Raw genomic sequence first — 13702 nt, forward strand, 5'->3', positions numbered from 1 at the left:
TCTGAGTTGTAGGAGTCATTCCAAACTCAAGACTGAACATAATACATATGGTCTTTCCGTACGTAAGTACATGGAAACTTTTGTTGATGACTGCACACATGCATACAGACAAGGGAGAAAAAGGACAAACAAGCAGCACCATGGAAAGGATGAACAAGAGAAATACAAGAACAAGGAGCAAGTTCCAGTCAGTCATGACAGTGTGTAGTACAGTGTAGTGCTTTTATATGTTATCACCTATGTTTTTATGAGAGCCTTTTCTCTGTGCTTTTATATATATATTTTTTTGTAATATCTGCATTAAAGAACAAGACCCTGTGTCTAGCATAACCATAAACTGAATTTTCACAAAATATTTTTTATTATACCAGACAAAGAACACATCCTTACCACCTAGAAGTTACTCATCTCCTCAATGGTTGTAAAATCCTTGTTTTCGCCCTGCCAGATTCATACTGTATTCATTATCTCATCAAATTATTGTTACAATGTGCTAAATGAAATGAATGAGTATTTCTAATATGTTTGAAGCACAGTTACAGGCAAACAAGGTTACAGAGTGAAGCGATCAACTTTGGCCATATCAGAGTATGATTACTTGCAAACATAAACTGTGTAAAGATTTCAGTCATATGAAGGGTATCTGTGCAAACATCTTGTTGTAAGACATAAATAGTTCAAATATGGCTATATAACTTTCCTATGCGCTCAAGTCCTGACCACACAAAACATTGGGCAAGTATTATTCCCTCACAGAAGTTCTGTAAGGCTGCGTCTGTCAATTATTTTGGTTGACTTTCACAATTCTCATTGATGAAGAGTTGCTATATTTTTGTCAATAAAATGTCAGAGCATAGTGATAAATACCACCATGATTCCCTGAAACTCATGCAAATTATTATTGCTTTGAATCATTTACAACTATCACAGAAACTAAGAAAGCTAGTGCATCTGAGACACTGGTACCAGAGATTTTTTGGGGTATTTTTTGCCTAAAAAGAGACTTGAACAATTAACAGATCTACTCTTGATATATTTATTTACCTTTATTTAACCAGGAAGTCACAATGACATTAGAGGTCTCGTTTACAAGGGAGGCATGGCCAAGGTAGTACCCATACAAAATGTAAAAGTTATATAAAACAAGGGAGACCTGCAGGTAGCACCAATACAAAATGTAAAAGTTATATAAAACAGATACCTGATACCCAAACAATTAACAGCAAAAACAATAAAACAGATTTACAGCTATTCAAGGACAGTGGCCTCTCAAGAAAACCACTTACATTCCTCCTTCACTGTATTCTTTATGATACTCTTAAACTCATTCATGGATATGAAGGTGTCTAGTTGAAGAATTATTTGAAGATTATTCCATGACCATGGTGGATGATAGGAGAACTATTTTGCCAAAGTCTGTTAGAATCTGGAGAAGTTTCAAAAGCAAGTGCAGATGGTAACTACTAAAGCTGGTGCTTTAAAGGTGAACATATACCAGTTTTGTTGTATAATACAAATCAATCGATTGTTATTTTTTTTGCCTTCGAGTACCTATTGGTGTGTGGATGCTTGGGAAACAATAAAATTAACATGGGATAATTGTGTAGGAGAACTTCCTTGATTTTCCCACTGTGGTGACATTAATTATAGCAATTCTCTCTCTATATAAAAAAATAATAATAATATAATGGTGCAAAAGATTGGTCATTGTGGGAAGTTTTAGCAAACTGGATTTAAGTTAATAACAAGCCAATAATCTCAAATGAACTGTAATAAACTCTCCAAACTCTTTTTCAAAAGTAACGCTAAATATATTGATCCCGAAACGGTCAGTATGGAATCACGCGACCCAATAATCTTGTGGATGTTGTAGTTTGTAGCGCGACATTTCTCGATAATACAGGCTTAGGGTTTGTTACAAAAGAACTACAAGTCCCAGAGTTCAGCGCGAGGCGTCGTGTGACTTGTATGTGAGACGTACCATGGCGTTCTACATCTCTGTGTGACAGGCAGGTTAGCATCAGGAAAAACACCTCAGGACTGACGCGTCTGCGCACTGTATTCTGTTGTCAGCCGCAGCGAGGTGACAGATGAGGATGGGGTCCCGAATCAAGTAAGAGTGTTTATTATTTAGCTTTCTGCAGCTAACACAACGGCAGGGTGTTAGCATCGCGTTGTTGTGTTAGCTTTGCTCCAGTGAGTCACAGGGAAATACAGTAGAGTACAAGGCCCTGACTTGTTGCGACACAGGCTAAAAACACTGGTGGTGTGCTACTCACAGGACCAGAAAACATTGCATTTAAAATGACTGTCTGGGTTTTGAGGTCTGCCAGTCTCCCACAGGCTGATTAAACATTTCACCCTTTCCGAGTGCAAATATAGACAAAAATGACTAACAAGAAGTTCTAAACATATTTGTGCATGTGAAGCTGGTGTACACACGGTAACTGTGTCAGATTTTTATCCTTAACTGGATGCTAATTTTCAGGACTAAGTGCTGAGTAGAAATGACAGCTTACCTCTGGTTTGATGTAAACTTTTTGAGGCAAAAAGTGTTCTGCTGTTAGTAAATCGTAAACTAAGACGTTTTAAACTGTTACACGGCAAAGAATCTTTGGTCTTGATATGGCAGTGAGCTCTGTTTCTGACCGTAATGATGGAGAAGCTATTTGACAGATACTGTTTGTTATAGAAATAATGTTCGTAACAGAATATCCGCACACTGCAGGCATGGGCATGTTTATAAATGCAGCATGTCATCAGGGTGATTATGGAGCCCTGCTGTGAGAGCCATTGTTGTATTATAAACACACAAAAAACAGTTTTTATGCATCTTGTAATATCCGAGCAAGTCAGTGCCTTATTTTTAAACATCACCAGGCAAATTATTGGATTTATCTAAGATATCTGCAGACACAATATCACCTTATGTGCAGGTGGCCTGTGTTGGCATGGAATCTCTGACGTGAACTGCAAACATATACAGGGCTGGAGTTGACGCACAAGTACGGAATCAGGGCTTTAGGAATTCTAACCACCTGGGATTTGTTTATGGGAAAAAAATTGATTTTTTTTGACTAAATATATTTAATTACCTTTTTAAAACAATGAATTGAAAATATAATGAGACTTTTCTTCATGATAATATTTTTGTAGTGTAGAGAGAGCTCTGAAACCAGGAACAGACCGATTATCATGGCCGTTATTTGGCATTTTCCAAACTCCAATTCTACAATTTCTGCAATTTCATTTAGCAGACGCTTTTATCCAAAGCAACATACATCTGACAGTTGATCCAACTGGACACCCTTGTCAACCCAGTTGCACCTGGAGATCTCATCCTTTAATGTCACAAACAGGATCGGAGAGACAGAACAACCTTGGTGGAAACGTGTTTGAATTTGCACCAAGGATACAGCCAGCACTTTGGTCGCCCAATGACCAGATGGCTTGTAACAGCAGCCTCAGTATCCCATACTCCCGAAGTACCCCCCATTGGTCCCCTTGAGTTGCATGGTTTTAAGCCTTTTCCTAATTCTCAGAATACATGTGCACTGGATAGTGAAACTCCAAGGACTCCCTTAGGACGGGTAAAGAGCTGGTCCACTCTTCCACAGCCAGGATGCAAGGCTGTTCCAATTTTTAAAAACTAATATCTCATGAATATATACATAGTCTCACACTTGAGTTTTTGGGTTAGGGTTATACACTTAGACATAGCCTGTGTTTTGGCAAATCCATGACTAGCACAGAAGTCCAACACTGATTCAGATCAGGCATGCCATTCCTCCCGGTCACCCCCCTCCAGGTTTCTCCTTCTGGCTCTTCAAAAAGAACTCTAGCACGCTGGCGCTCAGCCCCATCCCCAGACACATCCACCATCTCTCACCATGGGCAACCCCAAATATTCACGTTTTTTTTCCCACAAGTAAGGTAATCATCACAACCATTCTGCAACGCTCGAGGTCGGCACGCTAAGGTGCCCACCTTTGCCTGCTTCCCAGTTGGCATGTACCTACCCTCGTGTAGTCCTTTCAGCTGTGCCCAACTGAGCCCCGTGGGCCAAGTCTTAGCCATCTGATGCTTGTCGGTGAGCTCCCCTCCTGGGCCTGGCTCCAGAAGGAGGCCTCTGGTCTCCCTGTTTCGAAGGATGTGGTAACGCACCTTGGTGTCGAATTCATTGAGGTTTTGTGTTTCGACCAATTTGCCTTGAGAGACCTTTCCAAGGGCCATTGCCCTGACACATACCTCCTAGGGTTACAGGAACACACAAATCCCTTCACTGTGATCAGGTGGAGATTTTTTGGGGGAGTTGTTATTATTATTATCATTATAGAAACCCCTCAATATTTCTAAAATTTTGTGTCTGCAAGACGGTCCATTTGTAGCATAATTTAGTATCATTTATATTATCTTTCCTACACAGGAAATTAGTAAATTGATTCCACATATTACTGTTGGTCACAGTTAGATAGGAACTAAAAGTATTTTAGAAAAAAAAGTTTAGTTTATATCTCCTTGCAGTCAATCTAATGTAGGCGGCCAGTTGTGCAGCTTGGTGTTGCAGTTACTACTGTTTCTCTGTGTGTAAATGTGCACAGCTCTCTCTGTTTGTGGATCCTATCACTGTCTGATGTATTTATGTAATAAACTACAAAGACATAGCCCTAAACAGCTGGAAACTAAATTGGCATTGTGCGTGTGACACCTCGCCTGTCTGAAGTGACTTCATGTAGGCCTACATAGTGTGACCTGCCATCAAATCCAGACACAGACTGATCTGCTCTCCAGGATCTCTCTGCAATATTTATAGGAATTCAATGAAGTTACCCGTGCTGTTGTTCTCTCTACAGATGTGTACAACTTTGTTTATTTGGATCCTGCTGATGTTTGAGCTGCTTGTGCACTTTTACCAAACTTTTTTTTCTATTTTTTTGAGATGAACTAGTGTATTATATATATATATATATATATATATATATATATATATATATATATATATATATATATATATATATATATATATATATATATATATATATATACATATATGAAATGGTCATAAGGAGTTATGGCTAAAATATACAGATGATGGAATGGGAGACTGCAAGCATACAAGATATTGTAGGGTTTATGCAGGTTGTATTGTACTTGTTAGACTACATAGTATTTTTCAACTTACCTGGACTCATTGTGAAGTTTTCTTTAAGTACAAACAAATGAACTGACCTCAGAAACAACCTACAGTCAAGCCCCAAATTTTTCATACCCTTGGCAAATTTTGAATTAAAGTTACTATTACTCAACCAGCAAGTTTTTTATTTTTTTGTTGACTGGAATGACACAGGCCTCCTCCAAAAGATAATAAGACAATGTACAAGAGGTGTCATTGTGGAGAAAAAAAAAAGGTTCCTCAGCTTCTATTTACATTTACACAAAAAGTGGCATGTCCAAAATTATTCGTACCCATTGCAAACTGTCACATTCTATGGGAAAATCAAAGGTTCCACAATGATATAGCCTTCATTTGGCGTCAGCAAGGAGAAGCCTTCAACCCAAAGAACACCATCCTCACTGTCAAACATGGTGGTGCGAATCTAATGCTTTGAGGGTGTTTTTCAACCAGTGGACTAGGGAACCTAATTAAACGTCACCATGAAAAAAGAGGGATACATCAAGATTCTCAACAACGACATCAGACAGTTTGCAGAGAAACTTGACCTTGGGCACCACTGGACATTTTAGCATGACAACGACTCAACACACACAGCAAAAGGGGAGAAGAAATAGTTAGCGGACAGAAACATTAATGTTTTGGAGTGGCCCAGCCAGAGTCCTGACTAGAATGCAACTGAGAATCTGTGGAGGGAGCTAAAGATCAGGGTGATGGCAAGGAGATCCTCCAACCTAAAGGAGTTGGAGCTCATTGCAAAAGATGAATGGGCAAAAATACCAATGGAGACATGCAAAAAACTGATCAGCAATTATAAAATGCGTTTGATTACTATAATAGCCAATAAAGGCTTTTGTATTGATTATTGACAAGGGTATGAATAATTTTGGACATGCCACAAAATTCAAATGTTAAGAAAAAAAATAAAAGCAGAGACAGTATTTTTTTCAACCATTATGCCTCTTGTACATCGTCTTATTATCTTTTGAGAGAAGCCTGTGTTATTTCCAATAAAACAAACAAAACTTGGTGGTTGAATAAAAGTAACTTTGCCAGGGATATGAATAATTTCGGGCTTGATTGTATGTACGCTCCGTTCCAATTCAGAACCCGGTTTTCTGTTGGACTTTTACTGAATAGAGCCCCGCAGGTACAAATTACGTTTATGGGATTTTTCGTAATGCTTCAGCTATTCTAATTGTGTGTTGGAAATAGTAAACTAACTCCTTTTGATACAGATTCTCTTGCCTGTTAGTCAAATTTGGAATAGACCTTGTGTTTTCTACTAAATTTACTTAAGCTTTTTTTGACTTTGAGTTTTGTCTGTAACATGGAAAAAGCATAGACATAATTTTTTGTTACGTTTTTGTTCCAGGGAGAGCCCTGAGTCCACATTTGAGGTGTTTGTGGAGGTATCCCATCCAGGCACACACAGCTCTGGTAAGTCATTGAGGTACAGCCAGTCCTGGACTACAGACATCTGCTCTTGCATACTTGTCATGGAATTTGTTAGGGATCAACCGACTATTGGCCTGGCTCATTATTGACTGTGATTTTCTGCATTTTTTAGATAATCGATATTATTTTTTATTTGCAAAATATAGAAATGCGCTCCTTTGGCACTTCTTCAACAGGCACTCTCTCTGCACTCACTCTGTGGTCTCAAACAATATCCCTCCCATAGCTCTATCTAATTGGCTGCTACATAACAGGAGTAACAGCCAATAACAAGTATTGTTTACACATCAAGAGACAGCACTTCAGAAACTCCAGTGAAATACTGCAGTTGTGTTTGGAAGATAAGGGGGCAGGCACTCCTGAAGGTGTAATAAACACTGCTGTCTTCCACAAGCATTCTGAATACACAGAAAGAACCCAGTCATTCACTTGTAGTGTTGCAGCTGGAACTTGACGGTGCTTCGGCTACGACTTTTGTTAAGATGTTGGCTGTGCCTCTTTAACGGTGGCTGACACTATTGGGAGCACCTTATCATGTTTCTACAGTCAGGTTAACTTTACCACTGGTCTAAATGACAGACACCTCTCTTGAGCAGAGACACAACCTGCAAAAACTGAAGAAGCACAGCCATCTCCTCAAATCAGGACATTAGCTGCTTTCACAGTGGATAAGGCTGCATTAACAGCTACGTTAGGACGTACCCACAGATTACCCTTAAACAAAGGCAAGAAAAAGTTATTAAAAATAATTTAAGACAAGAACCTTACTGTGCAATAAAAGTGAAACAATAGAAAAAAGATTTACAAAACTGATAGAGCTGATAGAACTGCAGGAGAAAAACTCTTATTGATCTCAATTAATCGATAGTCATGAGTGAAGCATTGAGGCTTTCATTTTTTACTGAAAATGATTCAAAGCTTTGGGGGCTTCGCTGTGAGGAGGAACAGTGACATCTAGTGGCAGGCTGGAATTACAGCAGCTGTTTCATATTTGACCAAAGAACGAGCACAAAACATCATTGTTTCAATCCAAAATGTTTGCAGTAAAACTCATTTAAAGCTGCATGTACAGAAACAGATTTCAAGTTATTAGCAATGTGGCTTCTGTCTCTTTTTGTATAGCAATAAAAGTAAATATTAGACAAAAATATAAAGCCACGTGTTAATGGCTGGATTCGATCTTTCACCCAAAGTGAGAGAAAAACCATAACTTCCGAGCGAACCTGCAGAGCTGTACCAGCACAATGTTTGAGCGTCAAATTTTGGATGACTAGTTTTCAGGCTGTATTTCATTCATACATACAGTGCTCAACAAATTTATTAGACCACCTGTCATAAAAATGAGGAAACAGAAATAATTTAGAAATCTTGTTTCAAACTAAAAATTGTGTTGTTATTTTTTGGACATTTTTTGATTTTTTAATTTTTTAAATTGGAACACGTAAATACGGTAGTCCTTATTCACCTATAATAACCAAAAATCTTAATATTTGGAGTTCCGCTTCACCATTTTGAACAGGAGTGAGAAATTTCAAACTGAATTTACGTTTTTATACCTAAATGTGAGCCAACACACAGGAATTCTCTGAGAAGTCAGAAATGAATCAAGAGTAACATACAACCACTTAAACACATTTTTCTGTTCAGGAATGCAAACAAATAACTGTAATTTGGCATCTCAATCAAAAAATAATAATGTGCTTTTCTGTTTTTTTCTGCTTTTTTGTAAAACAGTAAATTTGAAAAATCATCGAAACCAACAGTAATTATATTTTAGCATTAAAGATATCATTTTGATTAAAGAGCATGCACATACTGGTGGATTAACTATTGCAGAAACATAAAAAAATATTTTGATTTTGGTAATCATGAATAATGTTAAATTAGAGCAGCAAACACCTTCAACTGGGTGGTGGTCTAATAAATTTGTTAAACACTATGTGTGTGTGTGTGTGTATATATATATATATATATATATATAAACATATATATGTATATATATATATATATATATATATATATATATATACACACACACACACACATATATATATATTTGAAGGTGTCTGACATTGACCTATGGTGATATGTGTGTGAGACACCTGAATTCAGTTGATTCTGTGTTTATTTCCTAGTTTAGTCCGACATATCTCGTCATTCTTAAAAGTTTTTAAACTGACCATGTTATTAGCTCACTTGTTCTGACTTCTACACAGTCATTTCATGTCTATTTACTTGTAACAGGGCCGGAGGTGCGAAGGCAGTTCCCTGAAGACTACACAGATCAGGTTAGAAACATATCATGCATTTATAGCTCTTCCTTCTGCTGTTTCTTTCTGCTTTCTTTTCTTATACTTTACACAGACCTAACTCTTACTAGTGCATGCAACACTCATTTACGCATGTACAGAGGTTTACCTATATCATGGACTGAACACTGTGGATTCCTGAAAATATACATGATACCATTTTAATTTAAAGCTGCAGATATCTAAAAGAGATAAAAACAACTACTCTGTTCTAGGACCCTCCCAACAGACAAACACAGGCATATTTACACAATTCAAATGCGCAAAAATAGGAAATTTCATTTCCTGTTCTCCTGTGACAATCCTCAGGTTAACTTACTTAACCGTGTTTGGCATCAAGATCTACCTTTTTTGTTCCTTATATTTCCTCTCCTGGTCTGTGTAAAAAGATATGTAATTGGCAAAAAGCTCCCGTCAAGGGCTCAATTTATTTAAAGCCTGAAAGCAAAGCCAATCAGAGGCTCAGTAGTGTAGTTTCTCTCCTTCCTTCATAGATCAGTTCCTCCATATTACATCCTTCCTGTCAAGCCTTCTAAGATTGTTCATTTTAATACAGTGCAACATTATCAGAGTATGTTAACAATGACTGTACTTGGTTATCTCTTTCATGTCCTACAGGAAACTCTTCAGACTTTGCCCAAGTTCTGCTTCCCTTTCAACATGGACAGGTACACACATCTATCGATCTATCAATATATCTATCGATTGATATATCAATCGATTGATATATCGATCGATAAATATATTAATTTTAAGGACATTACACTGGCTTAACACCCATGTCTTCACTTTTTACTAGGGATGAGTACTGAGTCCCTGATAATAAATCATGACATGCAAAGAGCAGTCAGCACCTTTCATTTGTAAGTCTTCACAAGCACATGTATTTCAATATTGTATTGGTTTCCACACATAAAAGAGCAGTGAGAGTCCAACCTTCATTTCAGTGTAGCTTTTCATCCGTTGAGATTGCAGTCGGCACAGAAGGCAAATGGCAATACAACGTCATCAAGAACCATAGCACAGAAAATTTATATATCAAGTACAGTAGTGTGGTAAGAGCTAAAGCAAAAATAAACCACCAGTGGACTACAAAATACATACAGAATGGGTTGCCCACAGAAAACGACTACAGCTAATGACAGGCGAAGCCCAAAACATTCAGTGACATTAGTGCCAATTTAGAATCCAAAGTTTTCTGTAGAGATAACACCAAGAAACTTGCATGTACCCAAATAAGTAAGTCTAGAGAAAGACAAGAAGCAGCTATAATCCAAAAAATTTCAGCTAATTAGTGAAACATGGAAGAGGACATGGCCAGGAAGTATCTAGCTGTTTTTGGACCCGGCTCAGTCGTCTTTATTGATGCTGAAACACACTATTGCGTATCATCTCTTGGGGAGAGGTTCAAATGGACCCAAAACTTGCCACCCTGAAGGACCGGCCACTATCTGAAACCCTTAAGCAGCTCCAACGACTCCTGGATTTTGCAAATTTCGACAGAAGATACGTGACTATAGTAAGGTGGCTCCACCTCTGACTGTCCCGGCCTCTACCTCAAGACCGTTCAGTTGTACCCCTAAAGCCATTCAAGGTTTTCAACACCTCAAGCATTACTTCGTTTCAGCCCCAGTCCTGATTCAACTAGACCAAAATCTCAAGTTCATTGTGGAGGTTGACGCCTCCAGCACCGGTGTGGGAGCAGTCTTTTCTCAGCGTATCCCCTCCAACAACAAGCTCCATCCATCTGCTTTCTTGTCCCAATGATTATTTCCAGCAGAAGGGAACTATGACATTGCAACCCGTGAATTATAAGCTATCAGAGTTGCCCCTGAAGAGTGGAGGCCCTGGTTAGATGGAGCAGAACAGCCATTCATTGTTTGAACTGATCACAAGAACCTGAAGTACCCCACCTTCCATGTGTCCCAGATCAAGCCTGTGATCGAGAGTCCTCTGTGTTTTTGCTCCAAGTTATTTACTTCCTGTTCCTACGTTTTCTGTATGATGGATATATTATTATTTTTCCTCTAATTACTGTTTTTCCTGTCTTCCATATTAATGATAGTAACATTCCTTGAGAGTAATTCACCTCCTGCTTTTTACTGAAATGATCAAAACTGAATCTTGAGGACATGATTTATAGATGCGCCATCTTATAAGGGGCTTAATATGAGATTGGATGTTCAATGTGAGGGAGATGGGGATATGTAGGCTGATTAGGATTGAATAAATACTAGTTTCTATTACATGTTGTGCAAGTGAATTACTGATGAGAAAAATGCTGATTTGGAGTACATACAATGATACAAGAAATTGATTCTACTGCTCCATGTAGGATAGTGTTCTTTATGTGTATGTATTTTTTTTAAAATTTCTATTCTATTTTTTTAATATCCCGTTTTAATATGTTGCTGCACTGTTATCTCACAGTGTTTTTTCCACAACTCTAGAATTCATACAATAATTATTATAGAACACAAATGTCTAAAAGGATAAACTGATGAAGCAGGGGCATTTTATATCCAAAAAGTCAACTTCACTATGACATAATAATATTTTGTAAAGGCATTGTAAAACCATAACTGAGAAACAAAAGGGGAAAATGCCATTTTTCACATTTGGTTGGATACTGAGTTGGTGACAAAAATCTTGGATGCCACCCAAAAGCTGTGGCGATTGTATAGAACTTTTGCGCTGCTGTGTGTAAAGCGTCCATCGCCATACTTGCCACATACATGTAAATTCTTTACTACATATATTTTATGAGTCTGAACAGACAATACTAAATTGCTTTAAACAACAAGTGTAAGTTAAATTTGTATGATTTTTTTTTTTTTTTTTTTACATTTTGTTTCACTTTTTCAATCAAATGTTAATATCTTTAATATCTGTTAATTGTCTTCTTTTTAATCCCTTTTTAAATCGGTTTGGACTGTGTTGTTGTGGACATGTGCTATACGAACACCCTTTTCTTTCTATCTTTCTCTGTCTTTCTTGTGAAAATCTATAACCCCCACAGCTTGACAGTCAGCCAGGTCAGCCAGAACTTCACATTTGTGCTGACTGACATTGAGAGCAAGCAAAGATTTGGCTTCTGTCGTCTTTCTACAGGTGCACACACCAGGTGCTACTGCATTCTCAGGTGAGTCTGTTTGTATGCGGTCAGTGCTTGCTTCTAGCTTCAAGTAGTATTCAGCAGGCAGCTATTTAGTATCCAAAGGTATATGTATTGAGAATTTAGGATGGTGATTGAATTATAAGACCGAGTTCCTAATACAAACATTCTACAGTGTTACTTGCATTTAGCAAATAATCTAGACATATAGGCAAAAATATTGCAATTATTAAAAATTTTAATATTAAATCCAGTGATGCCTGAAACATTTGGCAGATTCTGATGTTGCGTGTTTAGAGTGACAATTCATTGGGGACATGCAATTCTGAAAAAACCCTCAAACAGTGTCATATTTCTTTTTCTTCCCCCTATCCCCCTTCTCCTTTTTTTTTCGTTCTCTCAGTTACCTGCCCTGGTTTGAAGTCTTCTACAAGTTACTGAATGTCCTTGCAGATTATACTGTCAAAGGCCAGGTAAGTAATGACAGGTCACTCATGTTGCAGTCTGACTTTTGACATTAGCCCGGAAATTGTTAGCCAGCCTCTTCATGAGATAGTCTCTGCATGTCAGATATCATTACTGTTTTGCTTTTGAACTTTCAGTAACACTTGTATCTGTAGTATGTTGCTGTGTAGTAGTGTTTTTGAAACTGTAGGTGCATATTTAGAATCAGCTGTGTGTTTAACTTTGGGGTAAATAATTCGCTAAATTTGTGTTTATTTTTGCTCAGTGTTTTTTTAATGACTATTGCGTGGTTTTGGGATGTTATGAATGTGTCAGGAAAGCAAATGGCAGGAGCTCTTGGTGTCACTACATTCCCTTACCATCCGTGAGCCTGGCGTCCCCCTTCATCTTGGTGTGGTAAGTGTGACTTCACCATGTAACGTCCAATTAAACTCAGTTTAAGCTGGAAACGCTACAACGAAACTGTTCTCCACCCAAAGAAACGAATCACCCTGTTAACATAAAAAAACTGTAACAAAGAAAATTTAAAATGTGATACAAATTTTTGCTCTGTAACTTTCAAATATGAACTACCACCAGACAAGATCACTACACAAACTTTTATTATGCATCACCATGCAGCCATCTGCAGAGGAAACATGAGTTGATTGTATACTTTTGCACAGTCTCTTTACTTTGCTTTTCATTTCTCTCAATCACACTGTGGCTCACACTGACTTTCTTGATGTCTGTTTTCTCTAGCATTCTTTCTTCACTGTGCCTGACACAAGGGAACTCCCTAGCATACCTGAGAATGTGAGTGTTGTTTTTTCTCTCATGTTGGAAGGCATTGCAGTTAAATCTTAATGTTCCCTTGTCTCACATGTGGTACGGTAACAGCACAAGTCAAGGGTTGGCTACAAGAAAATTTGCAGGTCACATAATATTCCTAGGAGTACAGTTAAACCCATCATTAAGAAATAGAAGGATTGTTGCACATACAGAAAGTGGATGATGGCATCAGCATCGTAATGTGGGGATTCGTCTCTGCAGCAGGCCCTGGACGGCTTGTAAAATTACTGCAGCAGAGTATAGGGAAATCCTGGAGGACAACCTGATGCAGTCTGCAAAAGAAGATTTTGTTTTCCAGCAAGACAATGATGCATGAAACCAAAGCTTCACAGAAAGAGTTTAACGACAACA

The 13702-nt window shown here is 37.9% G+C and overlaps 1 protein-coding gene across 2 annotated transcripts in view; it reads left to right on the plus strand.

Moving 5' to 3' along the window:
* The first annotated feature begins 1976 nt into the window (after positions 1-1976).
* Positions 1977-13702, plus strand: part of dennd1a (DENN/MADD domain containing 1A) — a 35923-nt gene continuing 24197 nt past the window's right edge. For both annotated transcript variants that reach the window (XM_055019357.1, XM_055019358.1), the window contains exons 1-8: positions 1977-2113; positions 6549-6613; positions 8876-8919; positions 9559-9608; positions 11960-12082; positions 12459-12528; positions 12836-12916; positions 13262-13315. In XM_055019357.1, coding sequence (XP_054875332.1) covers positions 2091-2113; positions 6549-6613; positions 8876-8919; positions 9559-9608; positions 11960-12082; positions 12459-12528; positions 12836-12916; positions 13262-13315 — 510 coding nt within the window. In that variant the 5' untranslated portion in view covers positions 1977-2090. The remainder of the gene's footprint in view (positions 2114-6548; positions 6614-8875; positions 8920-9558; positions 9609-11959; positions 12083-12458; positions 12529-12835; positions 12917-13261; positions 13316-13702) is intronic.

Source organism: Amphiprion ocellaris, chromosome 17, assembly GCF_022539595.1.
Source record: "Amphiprion ocellaris isolate individual 3 ecotype Okinawa chromosome 17, ASM2253959v1, whole genome shotgun sequence".
NCBI classification, from domain to species: domain Eukaryota; kingdom Metazoa; phylum Chordata; class Actinopteri; family Pomacentridae; genus Amphiprion; species Amphiprion ocellaris.